General features: G+C 36.4%; 2 protein-coding genes and 1 long non-coding RNA gene across 3 annotated transcripts; all 3 read right to left on the reverse strand.

The window, feature by feature from the left end:
• Positions 1-598: 598 nt before the first annotated feature.
• On the reverse strand, positions 599-8,488 carry LOC107922786 (uncharacterized). The gene is made up of 3 exons (XM_016852955.2): positions 7,226-8,488; positions 6,256-6,578; positions 599-894 (listed from the first exon to the last, which is right to left on the reverse strand). The coding sequence occupies exons 1-3, from the start codon at positions 7,659-7,661 to the stop codon at positions 673-675; spliced, it is 981 nt and encodes a 326-aa protein (XP_016708444.2). The 5' UTR covers positions 7,662-8,488; the 3' UTR covers positions 599-672.
• Positions 8,489-13,258: 4,770 nt separating this feature from the next.
• Positions 13,259-15,531, reverse strand: LOC107923658 (uncharacterized). The gene is made up of 3 exons (XR_001691596.2): positions 15,407-15,531; positions 14,850-14,933; positions 13,259-13,463 (listed from the first exon to the last, which is right to left on the reverse strand). It is a non-coding gene; the product is annotated as an uncharacterized lncRNA (long non-coding RNA).
• A 506-nt stretch (positions 15,532-16,037) lies between these two features.
• Positions 16,038-17,835, reverse strand: LOC107922904 (uncharacterized). The gene is made up of 2 exons (XM_016853111.2): positions 17,280-17,835; positions 16,038-16,669 (listed from the first exon to the last, which is right to left on the reverse strand). Exons 1-2 carry the CDS (start codon positions 17,728-17,730, stop codon positions 16,125-16,127), a joined length of 996 nt encoding a protein of 331 aa, XP_016708600.1. The 5' UTR covers positions 17,731-17,835; the 3' UTR covers positions 16,038-16,124.
• Positions 17,836-18,247: the final 412 nt, after the last annotated feature.

Below are 18,247 nucleotides of genomic sequence, written 5' to 3' on the forward strand. Positions count from 1 at the left end.
TTCCTTAGGCCTAATAAAAGAAAAGACAGGGCAGGGCAGGGGCCCATGTAGACGGACAAAAAGGCGGATCTCCACAGTAGAAGCCAGCCCACATCAATGATACTCTTCACGTGTTGGTCCTTTGCAAGGCCTTTTTTCCTTTCCCTTCACATTAATGGATGCAGATTTGCAAAGTTCTTCACTATTTTAATTAAACATTAGAAAGAGTTGTTAGATTAAAATTGTTAGCAATAGTGTTCAAATTCAACGAATTACAGTTCTCCAAAATGGTCACTTGGTCTCTAGTTGTTGGGGGAAGCATTCACTGCGTGTCTGGGTGCAAGTTGATTCAACAAACTCTGATTAATCCTAAATCTCATTGATGAGTTGAATATTGGTTTATTTTAACATGTGCTTTTTTCATTTTTCTTTTTTTGTTTCTTCATATTGCTATGTAGCAGTTGGTTTCGATTCTAACTATTTTGGCTAAAAGTCAGATTAGTTGAATTAATTCAAAGTTGTTGACTGTAGTTTTGTATGGAAGGTTATTTGATTAGAAAAAGTTTCCTAGAAATCCTTCAAATAGTTTTTAGTTTTCATTTTGTGATACAACAAAATGTGAAAAACTCAAAAGAAAAGCAACAATTTGGAACATTATATCGTGTCCATATCTATATACACCAATTAGATTGTTCAGAGAACAAACTCAACAAGGGCATGCGTCTTCTTGGGGTACCCCATGCCCACCATATGGTTGAGATAAACCTTCCCATCTTTCACAGTTGCCGCCGTGGCAAAACGATGCATAGGACCCTTAAACTTTTCCACCACATAAGCCGTCTCCCACCCATCGGTGCTCTCCACCAATCTCCCAGAGGGGTTTCCGGCGGCAACTACAAGCTTGGTAGGAGAAATCTTTTAACATTAATGGAAGACAATTAATAATGGTTGCCATTAACATTAATGGGAGACAATCAATAATGACAACCACCAACTTTGGAAAAGTGGTAAGGGATAATTTTTTTTTGGTCCTTGAGATAATGGGCTATTTATTGTTTGGTCCTTGAACCTCAACTATAAATAGGCCTTCTCATTTCTCATTTCAATTCATCCCAACCAATCTTTCTCTCTTAGTTTTCTCTCTTCTCCCATTTGAGAATTCTTAAGGAATTCTATTTGTTTGTAATATTTTGGAGATAGTAAAGTTATCATCTGGTTTTAGTAGCCCGACGACGTAGGTATAATTTACCGAACCTCGTTAAAACTCTTGTGTTCTTTTTGTCCTATTTTTCTTTCAATATTTGAGGGTATAATAGTAGTATTTAATTGTGCTATTAAATTACGTTAGAAGGAATATTCTGACTAAGGAAAGACTTGGTATTTAAGAGATCCTTGTGATCCACCTCTCTTCCCTGGGAATTGAACTTTGTGTGATTTTTTAGTACAATAATTTACACGCTTCCGACCCTATTGGAACAACAAGTGGTATCAGAGCCGAAGGTTAATCGTAGTATGCTCTGTGGTTGCAGTTTAAACTGATCTTCCACATCAGAAAAGATTTCCTTAGGTATATTGAAAGATTATGGAGAAAACGGTCAGTGTAGGAGCTTCAACATCATCCATGTGGACAAGACCGACAATTGCAAATGCAAGATTGGCCGTGGAGATCTTTGATGGCACGGGCCATTTTGGTATGTGGCAAAGTGAGGTTCTAGATGCCCTTTTTCAGCAGGGTCTAGACATTGCCATTGATGAAGAGAAACCAGATGATGTACAGGAGAAAGATTGGAAGGCGATCAATCGGTTGGCATGTGGCACAATTCGATCATGCCTTTCTCGAGAGCAGAGGTATGCTTTTTCAAAGGAGACTTCTGCAAATAAGTTGTGGGTGGCACTTGAAGAAAAACTTTTGAAGAAAAACAGTCAAAATAAGCTCCACTTGAAGAAAAGACTGTTTCGCTTCACATACGTCCCAAATACCACAATGAATGATCACATCACCAAATTTAATCAGTTAGTCACTGATTTGCTGAATATGGATGAGACATTCAAAGATGAAGATTTGGCTTTGATGCTGTTGGGGTCACTTCCTGAGGAGTTTGAGTTCCTAGAAACTACTCTACTTCATGACAGGAGTGATATATCTTTGAGCGAAGTCTGTGCGGCCTTATACAGTTATGAACAGAGAAAGAAGGACAAACAGAAAAACTCAATCAGAGATATAGAAGCTTTAGTAGTCCGAGGTCGTTCATACACTCGGAAGAAAACTCAAAAGGGGAGATCAAAGTCAAAGTCCAGACTCAGGAAAGATGAATGTGCTTTTTGTCATGAGAAAGGCCATTGGAAGAAAAATTGTCCAAAGCTGAAGAATAAGGGAAAAGCTGCTGTAGATGCTTGTGTTGCTAAGCATGATACTAGTGACTCTGAACTATCACTGGTTGCATCATCGTCGTCGTTCCATTCAGATGAGTGGATATTGGATTCGGGTTGTACCTATCATATGTCCCCTAACCGGGAGTGGTTCTCTGATTTAGTAGAACTAAATAGAGGAGTTGTTTATATGGGCAATGACAATGCCTGTAAAACTGTTGGGATAGGTTCAATCCAATTAAAGAATCAAGATGGATCAACCAGAGTTCTGACTGATGTTCGGTACGTGCCCAGTTTGAAGAAAAATCTCATCTCATTGGGAGCCTTGGAATCCAATGGTTCAGTTGTTACTATGAGAGATGGGATTTTGAAAGTGACATCTGGCGCACTTGTGATATTGAAGGGCATCAGGAAAAATAACTTGTATTACTACCAAGGTAGTACAGTTATTGGAGCAGTCACTACAGCTTCCGGTAACAAAGAATTGGACTCAATGCAGTTGTGGCATATGAAGTTGGGACATGCCAGCGAAAAATCCTTACAAATTCTGGCAAAGCAAGGATTGTTGAAAGGTGCAAAGGCTTACAAATTAAAATTTTGCGAGCATTGTGTTCTGGGAAAGCAAAAGAGAGTGAAATTCGGTACTGCTATCCATAATACAAAAGGTATTTTGGAATATGTTCACTCAGATGTGTGGGGGCCTTCCAAGACACCTTCATTGGGAGGAAAACACTATTTTGGTACTTTTGTTTATGACTTTTCCAAAAGAATTTGGGTGTATACCATGAGAACTAAGGATGAAGTGCTTAGAGTTTTTCTTAAATGGAAAACTATGATCGAAAACCAGACTGGCAAGAAAATCAAGCGGCTTAGGACGGACAATGGAGGGGAATATAAAAGTGATTCGTTCTTCGATGTGTGCCAAGAGTATGGTATTGTTCGACACTTCACAGTTAGGGATACACCACAGCAGAATGGATTGGCAGAGCGTATGAATCGAACATTGCTGGAGAAAGTTCGATGTATGTTGTCCAATGCTGGGTTGGGCAAGTAATTTTGGGCTGAGGCTGTGACATACGCTGGCCATCTTGTTAATCGTTTGCCATCATCTGCATTAGAAAGAAAAACTCCTATGGAGGTATGGTCTGGAAAACCAGCTATAGATTATGATTCCTTACATGTGTTTGGAACCACTACATATTACCATGTGAAGGAGTCAAAGTTAGATCCGAGGGCAAAGAAAGCTCTCTTTATGGGAATCACTTCTGGAGTGAAGGGATTTCGTCTTTGGTGCTTAAGCACAAAGAAAATGATCTGTAGCAGAGATGTTACCTTTGATGAATCTGCCACATTGAAAAAGGTAGCAGATAAAGATATTCAGACAAGCAATACTCCACAGCAGGTGGAGTGTACTCCAAAACAGGTGGAGTTTGAGCAGATGGGGATTTGCCCAGTTAATAAGTCTAATTCTCCAGCCACAATGGAGGAATTAGAGGTTGAAGAGGTTCTGACCCAAGAACCACTAAGTACACCAGAACCAGTTGCAGTTGCAGTTGCAAGGCCACGGAGAGAAATTCGTAAACCTGCTCGATTTACTGATATGGTGACCTACGCCCTTCCGGTTGTTGATGATATTCCTATCACTTATCAAGAAGCAATGCAAAGCTTAGAAAGTGATAAATGGAAAAGCGCCATGGATGAAGAAATGCAGTCTCTCTTGAAGAACAATACTTGGGAATTGGCGCAATTACCGAAAGGTAAAAGGGCAATCGGATGCAAGTGGGTATTCGCAAAGAAATATGGATCTCCTAGCAAGAAGGATATTCGCTACAAGGTAAGATTGGTAGCTAAAGGCTACGCTCAGAAGGAGGGAATTGACTACAATGATGTATTTTTCCCTGTTGTGAAGCATTCCTCCATTAGAATTTTGTTGGCCTTGGTAGCACAGTTGAATTTGGAGCTAGCTCAACTTGATGTTAAGACGGCTTTCTTGCATAGTGAGTTAGAAGAGGAGATCTATATGACTCAGCCCGAAGGATACACAGATGCTGGTGGTAGAAATTGGGTTTGTAAGCTGAACAAATCGCTATATGGATTGAAGCAATCCCCGAGGCAGTGGTACAAGCGATTTGATAGCTTTATGAGAAGGCAGAAGTACACAAGAAGCAAATATGACAATTGTGTATATTTGCAGAAGCTGCATGACGGATCTTTCATTTATCTACTCTTGTATGTTGATGATATGTTAATCGCTTCGAAGAGCCAAAATGAGATAGATAAGCTGAAGGCTTAGTTGAATCAAGAGTTCGAGATGAAAGATCTAGGTGAGGCCAAGAAGATTCTCGGCATGGAGATAAGTAGAGATAGACCGAGAGGCAAGCTCTGTTTAAATCAGAAGCAATATCTGAAAAAGGTATTACAATGTTTTGGTGTAAATGAAAACACAAAACATGTAAGTACCCCACTTGCTTCTCATTTGAAACTTAGTGCTCAATTATCTCCGAAGACTGAAGATGAAAGAGAATATATGGCGAAAGTCCCATATGCTAATGCAGTTGGGAGTTTGATGTATGCGATGGTGTGTACGAGGCCTGACATTTCACAAGCTGTTGGAGTTGTGAGCAGGTATATGCATGATCATGGAAAAGGACATTGGCAAGCTGTGAAATGGATTCTACGGTATCTTCGAAAAACCGTAGATGTTGGTTTAATTATTAAACAGGATGAAGCACTTGGTCAGTTTGTAGTTGGATATGTTGATTCCGACTTTGCTGGTGATTTAGATAAACGTCGTTCAACTACGGGGTATCTGTTTACTCTTGCGAAAGCCCTAGTGAGTTGGAAGTCTACCTTACAGTCTACAGTAGCTGTGTCTACTACAGAGGCAGAATATATGGCAGTTACAGAAGCTGTTAAGGAGGCTATTTGGCTTAATGGATTGTTGAAAGACTTAGGAGTTGTTCAAAGTCACATAAGTTTATATTGAGACAGTTAGAGCGCTATTCATTTAGCGAAAAATCAAGTCTATCATTCAAGAACCAAGCATATCGACGTAAGATATCACTTTGTGCAGGAAATCTTTGAAAAAGGAAAAATTCTACTTCAGAAGATTCCGACAGCAGATAATCCCGCAGATATGATGACCAAGGTGGTAACAACAATCAAGTTTAATCATTGTTTGAACTTGATTAACATCTTGAGAATTTGAGCACCTTCAGGTGTATGGCGCTCGAGAGCGCATTTGTAGGCACTACAAAAGATAGCTTTATCGAATTTGGGGAGTTGAAGGAAGTGTGTGAAAATGTGATTATCCTAATCAAATCTTCAAGGTGGAGATTGTTAACATTAATGGAAGACAATTAATAATGGTTGCCATTAACATTAATGGGAGACAATCAATAATGACAACCACCAACTTTGGAAAAGTGGCAAGGGATAATTTTTTTTTGGTCCTTGAGATAATGGGCTATTTATTGTTTGGTCCTTGAACCTCAACTATAAATAGGCCTTCTCATTTCTCATTTCAATTCATCCCAACCAATCTTTCTCTCTTAGTTTTCTCTCTTCCCCCATTTGAGAATTCTTAAGGAATTCTATTTGTTTGTAATATTTTGGAGATAGTAAAGTTATCATCTGGTTTTAGTAGCCCGACGACGTAGGTATAATTTACCGAACCTCGTTAAAACTCTTGTGTTCTTTTTGTCCTATTTTTCTTTCAATATTTGAGGGTATAATAGTAGTATTTAATTGTGCTATTAAATTACGTTAAAAGGAATATTCTGACTAAGGAAAGACTTGGTATTTAAGAGATCCTTGTGATCCACCTCTCTTCCCTGGGAATTGAACTTTGTGTGATTTTTTAGTACAATAATTTACACGCTTCCGACCCTATTGGAACAACAAAATCAGCTCTAAACCATCACCAAATGATAGTGGACCACCAGCAAATTCAATCAACTTCACTTCATGTCCCTTGGCTAGATCAATCTTAAGCAAATAGCCACCCAAAGTATGAATTACGATCAAGTAGCCATCGGGGTGGTAAACGATTCCGCTCAATACAGCCAAGCTTTTGTACCACTCTTTGGGAGTGAAGAGTGGGTTTGTGAGGGTAGACAAGATCTCACCATCCACACCTACCTTCCAAAGTTTACTGCCTTTCACATCGGTAACGTACGCATTACCATCTGCATCTACTGCAACATCATCCGCCAAGGATTTCTCAGCACCTGAGAATCAAGCAACTAAGGTATGAAAAATGTTTCTATATAACGACATAGCATTGAGCATGTGAAAAGGGAAGCAATTAAAGGTGTATGGTAGCATGTCACCGGGTTAGTTGGGTTGGACCCTAAATTTTAAGGGGCATAATTGCTTTTGTTCGTTGTCTATTGTACGTAAATGCCCACTTTGATATTATCAACAGCACAGAGAAGGCCTTCATCCAAGTGGCCCAACTGCTCATTTACAACTTCAGGCTTCATACAGGCCTAGAATTTTGACCATAACCTATTAGGTAGGTTATCAACCCTAAACTGACAAGCTGAGGCTGTTAAAAAAAAGTTTAATGAAAAATTTTATCACTATTATTTACATATTTTATTAAAATGATTTTAATTGTTTTTTTAAATTATTAATATTTATTAATTTTTTAAACTGTTCTTTTTAATAAATTTAATGAAATTATTGTTAAAAAAATAAACAGGAATGACCTAAAATTTTATATATAGAATTATTTTTAATAAGATATAAGAAAAGATTTTGACGGTTTAGATTAAAGAGACTACGGACATGCTGTTATTTCTTACTACTTTAAATAATATCGAATTGAATTTGATTATTATTACAGTAGGCAAAAAGGGTTAAGAATCGTTACCAGAGCCACTGAGCTTGGTTAGAAAGAGTCGTTTCCACGTGGACAAATCGTAAGCCGCGAGTGCACTATATCGGTTGCCGAACATGTCGGCAACGGCGACAAGCAGCCGGTTTCGAGGATTGTCAAGGGCGAGGCCGAGGGAAGCATTCCCGGTCAAATCAGAGTCTTTGACAACTGTGACTTCCTTTAATACGATGTCGCAGGTGTAATTCTGGGGGACATGGATTTCTCCGACGCCACCTTCTAAGAAAGTGACAAGGAAACGACGGCTCTCATAGTCCCACTTGGCGGACTCGCGGAAAAAGCCGGAGCTGTAGTAGTGGAAAACGTGGTGATCAGTCTCGGCGCGTTCTTGGTAGATGATGTAAGCGATGGGAAGTGCGGATAGGATGAAGAGGAAAATAAACAACCTTGCAGAGCAGAACCAAAGCGCCATGTTTTTCCAAAGAGAGAGAGGTAGGCGTAGCCTGCTGGTGTTTCAATTTCATACTTTGATTTCTTCTTTGGACTGTTCTTCTTTTAAATAATGTTATGGATGACTTAATATCATGAAAATCAATAGAAAATATTAAAATTCACTTTATAAAATTATGCGCTCTTTTTTGACTTTTCATGTTATTTTTATATTAAAATTTATTTAATTCAAGATGATCCAACTCTCATGTTGAAGGCTATTTTGTCATCTTATAATATATATATTTAATCTATAAATAAAGTAAAAGTATTATACTGACATAGATATTTTTTATTGTATGTTGAAATATTTTCACTTTGGTGTTCAAGACTAATGCCTTCCAAGTGTTCAACTAATGTGATTCATGAATGTGGTATATTGTTATATTATATTTGTGAGATTTGATGATCTAAGGAAGGGCTTTGTTTTCCACCTTTGCAAATTCTGATGAATGAGTTGACACTAAAGATGAGTTCATGCGGGATCTTTTGATTAACACAGTAATTAACAACCTGGTGATGCAAAAAAGGCAGATATTCAAATTGTCGACATACAAGACAAACCGAAAGGGAAGACTAATGGATATCTAGATGAAAGAGAAAATGAGACCAGTTCCAAGATGGATGGGGCGAATGTGATATTAAGCCATTAGAGTGGAAACATGATATTTCTTCTCTAATTTCTTTTTCTTAGACGAGGCTTGTTTAAGTCTAATTTTTAGTTTTAAGTAGTTTAGTTTTTTTTTTGTTTAAGTAGTTACTGTTTATGCATTTATTATTTGAGATTAAAATATTAAATTCTGGGTGCTTTGTGGTAATGTACTTTATTAAATAGCTTTGGTAAAACTTTGAGAAGGGACTTGGAAGTAAGATGAAAAGGAAGGGGAAAACCCCAAAAAAGGAGGACAAAATTAAAGAGAAACCCAGTGATTCCACTCGCAGGGAACAAAGAGATAGCATAGTGGAAATGCTAATGAATTATTCCTCTAACACCCCTCGCCCGCATCCGACGCCTGGACGGGGTTCGAGGTGCTACCTGACTTTTACTAACACTTCCATAATAAACAGGGCTATGAAATCTCAAATAATTAAAAACTTTTCTTTTCTCATGCAATCTGTCCTTTGTGCGAGCTTACGAGGCCCAATACATGCATTCGAGATGGTTCGGGACCCAACCGAGAATGTAACGCCCCGTACCCGAGACCGTTGCCGGAGTCGAACACGAGGTGTTAACAGACTTAATTCATTTACTTACACAGTTCATTTTAAAATTTCCAGACAAGCTGTCTAACTGCATCACAGTTACTTTAAAAATCATATCTCGAGTTCCAAAACTCGAAAACCGATTCCGTAAATTTTTCCTGAAATTAGACTCATATGTCCATCTAAAAATTTTTTTCTAGAATTTTTGGTCAAGCCAATTAGTACAGTTTATTAATTAAAGTCTCCCCTGTTTCAGGGTTCGACTACTCTAACCTTCATGCATTACAACATAGATATCTCCCTGTACAGAGCTTCAATACTTATTCCGTTTGTTTCTAATGAAACTAGACTCAAAAAGGAATCTATACATATAGAGCATGACTTCTAATTGTCTCTGGTTAATTTATGGTAAATTTTCAAAATCAAAACAGGGGATCCAGAAAATGCTCTGGCCCTGTTTCACGAAAACTTAAACATCTCATAAAATACGGCTCATATGGTCGTTTTGTTTCTTTCATATGAAAATAGACTCATCAATATTCGATTACATAATTTATTCACTATTTAATTCCATTCCTACTATTTTTAGTGATTTTTCCAACTTACGTCACTGCTGCTGTCAGCATCTATTTTAAGGTAAATTTTACCTATTTCATAATTTTCCATGAATCAAATAGCAAATTGACATACATTATTATCAAGGGTAATCCCGATTAGCCATGACGTACGTAGCACCAATAGGACCATGATTGGCCATTCCAATGGCTAGTCATTACCAAACATTTCCACACCACTTAATAACCATATCACAAGACCATAATATTATACTTCGAAATATACAAGCCATTTTCGCATGGCTATACGAATACACATTACCAAAGGGTACTTAATTAACAACAAGGGTCAGCCCTATACATGCCATTTTCAAAATTGAACTAAAAGAGTACCAAAAAGTGGCTTAGATAGTGTGGATGACTTCGACTTTGACACTTCCGAGTCCGGTAGCTGACGAACAAAATCTATAAAAACAGAGAATCAAAGTAACAGGGTAAGCATTTTAATGCTTAGTAAGTTCAAGTAATGAAATTATTTACGACTAAAGTATAGCGTTCATATGACTAAATGAATAGCTGCATATACGCATATTCCTAAAATCATACTTACTTCACACTTCAACCAGTATACTCATACACAGGGGATCAAACCGAACTAAAGGCCGGAAGTTGTTAATTAATAGAGCGAATACTATCTAAAAAGGAATTAACTTTTCCGATGCATATACGAAACATACCTTATCGTTTGGATTTTATGAGCGCATTAATTGAAATTATTACAGCAAGATCGCTCAATTCCAAACCCAAGTACCTTCGGGATTTAGCCGGATATAACAACTCGCACAAATGCCTTCGGGTCTTAGCCCGGATATAGTCAATAGCACAAAAGCCTTCGGGACTTAGCCCGGATATAGTCACTAGCACAAATGCCTTCGGGACTTAGCCCGGATATAGTCAATAGCACAAATGCCTTCGGGACTTAGCCCGGATATAGTCAATAGCACAAATGCCTTCGGGACTTAGCCCGGATATAGTCACTAGCACAAAAGCCTTCGGGACTTAGCCCGGATATCATTCGAATAATCATGCACATATATCAATAAATCATGACACATCCATATTTCATTTTCATTACTAAAGCTCAAACACAAGACACTTATCAAACCTTACCAATTTCGGCTCAATAGCCACATACAAAGAGCATGATTTTGATTGGCTTTATAACATGACCTCTATACATATTCGGCTACCCGTCACAAGTATAAACTAATCACCTCAATATATAATTCAAGTAGAATCATTATATCACCGTTTATTTGTTATGCTTATATGTCATGACTTAATCAAATCATAAACTAAGTTCCATTACTCAAAGACTTACCTCGGATATTTGGTACAGTTGCGGAGTGGCAACTCGATTACTTTCTCTTTTCCCTTATCTGAAATTGCCCTCCTATGCTCTTGAGCTAAAGTTCAACAAATTTTAACTAGTCATTAATCGACTATTCAAGTATTACTTTCAGAATATAATACATATGGATTCGACTTTCACACATATAGATTATAGTAAGCTTTATAAAAATCAATAAATAATTCATTAGCAAATTTTCATTAATGTTTACAATATAATTACAATTTCCCTATAAGCTGACTTCTTGAGCAACAGTCACTAAAGTTTTTATAACTGGAGCTACGAAACTCTAAATTAATTGCCGTAAATTTTTCTTGACAGAAGACTCATTTATCTATTATCAAAAAAAATTTCAAAATTTTTGGTTTAGCCCAACAATACCAGATTTTTCTTAAAGTTCACCTTGTTTCACTGTTTGACTAAACTGACTACTCTTCACTACGAATCAAATTTCTCATTGTACAGAATTCAAAATATGTTCTCGTTTATTTCATTTGAAACTAGACTCATTAAGGAGTCTAAGCATATAAATTTTATCTTAGGGCCATTTTTTACAATTTATACTGATTTTATAAAAACAGAACAGGGAATCTAGTAGTCATTTTGACTCAGCCCCACAATACTTCAAATATCTCAAGATCGGTAACTCTTTTGTTTTTATAGTTTCTTTTCTAAGAAACTAGACTCTTCAAGCTTTAATGACATAATTTATTCAGCTTCTAACTCAACTCCTACAATTTATGGCGATTTTCCAAAATCACCTTACTGCTGCTGTCCCCAAGCAGATTTTTACCAAATCACTCTTTCACACATTCTTTGTATACATTTTATTTAAGCATGTATATCTACAATCGAATTCATCATATAAATATCTATAAATTCACTCAAACAATCTCAATACAACACATGGTGCTCAAACCATTATTCAAGTTCAAAACTCGGCTAATACACATATATACACTAGCAATCAAATACTAACATTTGCAATTCACCTTAATAGCTAGCTTAGCAAACCTTAATTTAACATATAATTGTTCATAACACAATTAAAGCATCCTCTCCATTCCATCAATTCAAAACACATACATTGCCCAATAATATCCAAAATCATATTCGGCCTTAGTACACAACTTGTTAGCCGATTTTCTCCATCTAGCAACTAATGCACATATGTGCTCATTTGTTAGACTCTACTTCACCTAACTACCAATTTTTTCATCCAAATAACATGAACAACAACCATTTCTTGAACATTTTCTCTTAACCGATTACTCATGTTACCAACAAGATTCAAAATTTGGACATGGGGTAACTAAGGGACTTAGTATCTAGCTTAATACATTCAACAATTTCAAAAGCTACCATGAATTACATACCTTATTCAAGACTAGAAGGAGTGGCCGAATGTTTGTTTCCCCTTCCCCTTTCTTCTTAGAATTTTCGGCCAAAGATGTTAAAAGATGAACACTTTATTTCTTTTCTTTGTTTTATTCACTTAATTAGTTTAACACCCTTTTTCTTTTTTCATAAATTATGCCATTAATACATTATTTTATTATTATTACCCATCACATATTGCTTATCCTCATTGTCATGGCCGGCCACTACTATCAAAGTGGGAAAATTGACATGCAAGTCCACCCTTTTGATTACATGCATTATTGAACCACTTCTAGGATTACCTATCCCATTTCACATTTGTCTCACATAAGTCCTATTAAAAAGATTCACATTCAAATGAATAAATTAAAGATTGAAATTTTCACACATGCATGTTCATGCACAATAAACATAGAAAATAACGGTTCTTTATTTTTATAACTCGGTTTTGTGGTCCCGAAACCACTTTCCGACTAGGGTCAATTTAGGGCTGTCACAAAGAACTCATGAAAAACTTAGGAAATCTCTTGTATCAAGGCTCCACACGCCTGTGTAGGTATAGAACACACGCCCGGGTGCTAAGAACACGCCCGTGTCCCGAACCCATGTCCAAAACCTGGACAAATACAAGGCTATTTTCCAAGCCATTTTGTCACACTCACAACACATGCACGCATACTTATACAATAGCATACAACATGGCAAAATTAGGCACTTAAACCTTCCTAACATGACATGACCATGGTAATTTCACATACAACCATTACAATAAGTTTTTCTTTCATCTTTACCATATTAATGCTATAGCTATCAACATGTCATCAAACCTCATGTCCATCACAAAGCATGCATAATCATATCCACAAACCATTCATGAAGCATTATTAACTATTTACCAATCACTTAATCCTGCATTAGTTATTAGCTCATCAATGAATCTCAATTCAATCTCTAGGCATACATGTTGTAAGCCACATCACAAGAGATAATAATATACATGCATAAGAATAATCATATGGGCCCATAACGATATTAGCCGACATAGGCCAATTTAAATGACTAATACTACCTTAATAACAAGCCAATGCCTTTGGCTAAATCATAATATTACATACTCACATTAAAACCCTATACATGCCCTAGACTAGAATCACTTGAGTTTACTTACACCGATAGCGTTAACTCGACAGTGTGATAATATCTCTGACGGCCTCCAACCCGAGCTAACCTGGAAACTCTAGAAAACATGGGAAAGAAGGGGGGTAAGCTTTCGCTTAGTAAGTTCATATGAAAACAATAAGCAACTCATTAACTTGTTTTATCAATGTTTACAACATATTCTCAAGTTCACTGCAAGCTGTCTTCCTGCGCAATAGTCACTAAATTATTTATATCTGGAGCTACGAAACTCCAAATTAAGTTCCGTTAATTTTTCCTGAAACTAGACTCATTTATCTTTCTTTCATAAAATTTCTAGAATTTTTTACTTAGCCAATTAGTACAGTTTATTCCTCAAGTTTGCTCCTGATTCACTGTCTAATAGTTTCAACCCTTCTGCACTAAAGTTCACTTATCTCATAGTACAGGATTCGAATAATGTTCTCGTCTATTTCTATTGAAACTAGACTCATATGTATACTTACTAATTTTTTTCTAGAATTTTTGCTCAAGCCATTTAGTACAGTTTATTAGTTAAAGTCTCCCCTATTTCAGGGTATGACCACTTTGACCCTTGTGCACTACGAACCGAATTTCTCCCTGTACAGAATTCCAATGACCATGCTGTTTGTTTCTCTTAAAAATAGACTCAATAAGGAATCCATGCATGTAAGTTATGACTCTTAATAATTTTTTTAAAATTTATGATGAATTTCTAAAGTCAGAACAGGGGATCTCGAATTCATTCAGACCCTGTTTTACAAGAATTCAAATATCACACAATATAGAATTCTTTTTCTTCCCCTGTTTCTTTCATGTGAAAATAGACTCATTAAGATTTAATCCCATATTTTATTCTTCCTCTAACTCATTTTCCACTATTTTTAGTGTATTTTCAAAGTTACACTACTGCAGTAACTCAAATTTGTCAAGGTTAAGTTACTCATTCATGATCATTGTTCACAAAATTAATACATCATTTCATCCATCATGGTAATAACACATATTATGCATCATAGATCATCACATATCAAGGCATTCTCATAGGCTTAATATACATACTTGCACAACTCGTAACATAACTCAAGTGTATACTCACCAATGACTTACCTCATTGGGACCATCATCAACTCTTTCCTTGGATTACCCGTTGAATACTTAGAATACTAATTGGATACTCGGAAAAGCCTTTGCACATAAGTGCCTCAATTGTAGCTAAAGCTACCTCATATCTCATGACATTTCAATGCTCACTCTTGAGCTAGTCATCTAGACTCATAATTCCTAGTGACATGTCACTCGTATCCTATTCTATTCCTAAGGTTCAAACGGGATTTTTCCTCGTCTATTAAGGCTTTGTCTTATCATATTTCTATTAATCATATACACTTAATATCTGTACAATTCATGTAATGATAACATTTAAATACATGTATAGCATGGTATTGTTTACATACAAACTTACCTCGATACCACAAAGGTGAAAATGACATAATCATCCCTTAATTGATTTCTTTCCGTTCTAGGTCCAAATCTCGATTTCCTTGATCTATAATATCACATTTAGCCTACCAATCAGTCACAATATTCATATGGGTCTAAAAATCATATTTTTACAAATTTTCATTTTGACCCCTAAACTTTTGCATATTTTCACTTTTGCCCCAATGCTCGTAAAATAATTTTTATCACATTTCTTTACTCCTTGAGTCTAGATGAACCATTTTCATAACTATAGCAACTCATAATTTCAACTATTTTACATATTACAACTCATTTTACAACTTAGCAATCTAGCCCTTTTTTTAAGGTGTTTTCATGCAATTTCTTTCACAAAAGTTGTTTATTAGACAACTAGGACTCATAATCTTCCATAAAAACACAGCAAACAACACATTTACTCTCATGACAAAACCCTAGACTCTTCATCATTTTGCAAAATAGTCCCCTCTTATGAAAGCTCATGCTTTAGGGGTTCCAAAAATGTAAAAATCATCAAGCAAAGACATTAAAATCACTTACAAGCAAGGGAAATATGTTGCTGAAATTTTCCAGCTTCAAAACCCTTTCTTTGCTGCATATTTTGGTGAAGGAGAAGAGAAAAATGATAGTTTTTTCTTTTTGATTTGTTAATAATAAAACTAGTCAAAATTGGTGACCAAATTTCACCTAATTTTGACTTTTCAACAATTTTGTCTCCCATGGCCGGCCATCACACTTTCAATGGCCTAATTTCACTTTAAAGACCCCCAATTTAAGATACAAGACAATTTAACACTTTTAGGTATTAAAACACAACTTTTACCTTTTACGCGATTTAGTCCTTTTTTGAAATTGGACTAGAAATTGCTAAAATTAACTTACCAAAATTTACATGCACTTATAAAATTATATTATAACACATAAAATAATACTAAAATAATTTTCTCTAGCCTCGAAATAGTGGTCCCAAAACCACTGTTCCGACTAGGCCCAAAATCGGGCTGTTACAATTCCTATATTAGTAAATTGTGGTTAGAGAGGACTTATATAGCTCATGCATATGAAATTGCACTGTGGTTTAGTGCATAAAATCATTAATTACCTAACAATTGTCTTCTTTTTATGATACAATAAAAAAATGAAAACCACAAAAGAAAAGGAATAGTTTGGATTCTTGGAAGTTGAAATTTTGATAACTTATATCGTGTAAGTGCAAGTCCATATCCATATACACCAATTAGATTGTTCAATTTCAAGTTTAGAGAACAAACTCAACGAGGGCATGTGTCTTCCTGGGGTACCCCATTCCAAACATATGGTTGAGATAAACCTTCCCATCTTTCACAGTCGCCGCCGTGGCTAAACGATGCATAGGACCCTTAAACTTTGCCACGACGGAAGTCGTCTCCCATCTATCGGTGCTCTCCACCAATCTCCCAAAAGGGTTTCCGGCGGCAACTACAAGCTTAGTAGGAAAAATCAACTCTAAACCATCGCCAAATGCTAGTGGACCACCAGCAACTTCAATCAACTTCACTTCATCTCCCTTGCCTAGATCAATCTTAAACAAATTTCCGCTGAGAGTATGAATTACAATTAAGTAGCCATCGGGTTGGTAGACAATTCCGTTTAATCCAAGCAAGCTTTTGTACCACTCTTTTGGAGTGAAGAGTGGGTTTGTGAGGGTAGACAATAACTCACCATCCACACCTACCTTCCAAATCTTGCTGCCTTTCACATCGGTCACGTACGCATTACCATCTGCATCTACTGCAACATCATCTGCCATGGATTTCTCATCTCCTAAACATCAAGAAATTTAGGTTAAAAAAACGTTTTAGAAAAACTTTTCTTTATAGTTTTATTTAGAGCATAGAGAGATAACGACATAGCCAAAACGTCAACGGTGAGTTGGACAATGATTTAAACGGGCCTTGAATTTTGACCATAGCCCATTAGGCAACAACACAAGCCCAGGCTACTGAGTGCTGGCCTGGCCTCCGAAATGTATATGATGATTCAAAACGATAACATCTATGCTTCTTTTTTATCAAGTCAAAAACTATACCACCAAACATACATACAAAAAACTATACCTCCTCCAATGGAAGTAAAATATCCATACATACAGACAAGTTCAGATTCCAAGATAAAGTTCCACCAATTAAATACTAACATCTATGCTTTTCTTTTCTTTTTATCAAGTCAAAAACTATACCACCATCATCTACCGGCCAACTTAAATCACCAAAAGAAACAAAAACATTTCTACGGTACCCTTGGGAGTTGGGATATGCTGTTATCAGCCTAACGAGAACTTAGACCAACCCAATTCAAACTTTATATTTCAGGTAATATTGAATTGAATTTGATTATTGTTACAGTAGAACATAGATTGGTTTAGAATACTTGCCAGGGCCACTCAGCTTGGTTAGAAAGAGCCGTTTCCACGTGGACAAGTCATAAGCCGCAAGTCCACTATATCGGTTTCCTAGCACGTCGGCTACGGCCACAAGCAGCCGGTTCCTGGGCCGGTCAAGGGCAATGCCGTTGGAAGCATTCCCGGTCAAGTCAGAGTCTTTGACGACTGTGACCTCTTGTAATACGACGTCACGGGTGTAATTTTGGGGGACGTGGATTTCTCCGACGCCGCCTTCCAAGAAACTGACAAGGAATCGACGGCCCTGATCGTCCCACTTGGCACACTCGCGGAAAAAGCCGGAGCTGTGGTAGTGGAAAACGTGGTGGTCAGTCTTGGCGCGTTCTTGGGAGACTATGTAAGCGATTGGAAGTGCGGATACGATGAAGAGGAAAACAAGAAACCTTGCTGAGCAAAACCAAAGCGCCATGCCTTTTTCTTTCATCTTGATGCGTGTTATTATGGGACTTGTGGAATCAAAATAACTAAAAAAAATAAAGGTTTAAGTAAAGCCCAAACGGAGGGGGAGCGGGTTGTTGGTATTTGATTTGTTTTTTCTGCATTTCATTTTTCCATAAATTTAAAATTTACTTCCTAAGGTATTTAATCTCTCTTATTTTTTTATAATTTAAATTTTAGGTCCAATTATTAAAACCTTTAAAATTTTTTTCGTGCGGCATTTCAAAATAGAAAAAATACTCACTTTATAGCAATATAACTAAAAATTTGTGTTGTAATGAACTTAAATTTAATAAAATAATATTAGCAGTTGAATTTAAATTTTAAAATCTAAACAATAAATAAACTAAAATTTTAAAAATAAAAATATAAAGGGTAAATTCTAAATTTAAAAATAGTACAAGAAGAAATTATGGCATATTTTAACCTAATTTAAATAATGTTAAAAAATGTAGAAGATGTAAGTTCAAGCGCGCTGGAACATTTTATTCTCCTATTTATAA

Source organism: Gossypium hirsutum, chromosome A11 (genome assembly GCF_007990345.1).
Source record: "Gossypium hirsutum isolate 1008001.06 chromosome A11, Gossypium_hirsutum_v2.1, whole genome shotgun sequence".
In the NCBI taxonomy this organism is placed as follows: domain Eukaryota; kingdom Viridiplantae; phylum Streptophyta; class Magnoliopsida; order Malvales; family Malvaceae; genus Gossypium; species Gossypium hirsutum.

Coding starts and splice junctions, on each gene's coding strand:
- LOC107922786 (XM_016852955.2), bottom strand. CDS start 7,661: ATGGCGCTTTGGTTCTGCTCTGCAAGGTTGTTTATTTTCCTCTTCATC. Junction 6,579..7,225: donor AACCAAGCTCAGTGGCTCTG/GTAACGATTCTT, acceptor CTTGATTCTCAG/GTGCTGAGAAATCCTTGGCG. Junction 895..6,255: donor TTGGTGATGGTTTAGAGCTG/ATTTTGTTGTTC, acceptor TAATGTTAAAAG/ATTTCTCCTACCAAGCTTGT.
- LOC107922904 (XM_016853111.2), bottom strand. CDS start 17,730: ATGAAAGAAAAAGGCATGGCGCTTTGGTTTTGCTCAGCAAGGTTTCTT. Junction 16,670..17,279: donor AACCAAGCTGAGTGGCCCTG/GCAAGTATTCTA, acceptor CTTGATGTTTAG/GAGATGAGAAATCCATGGCA.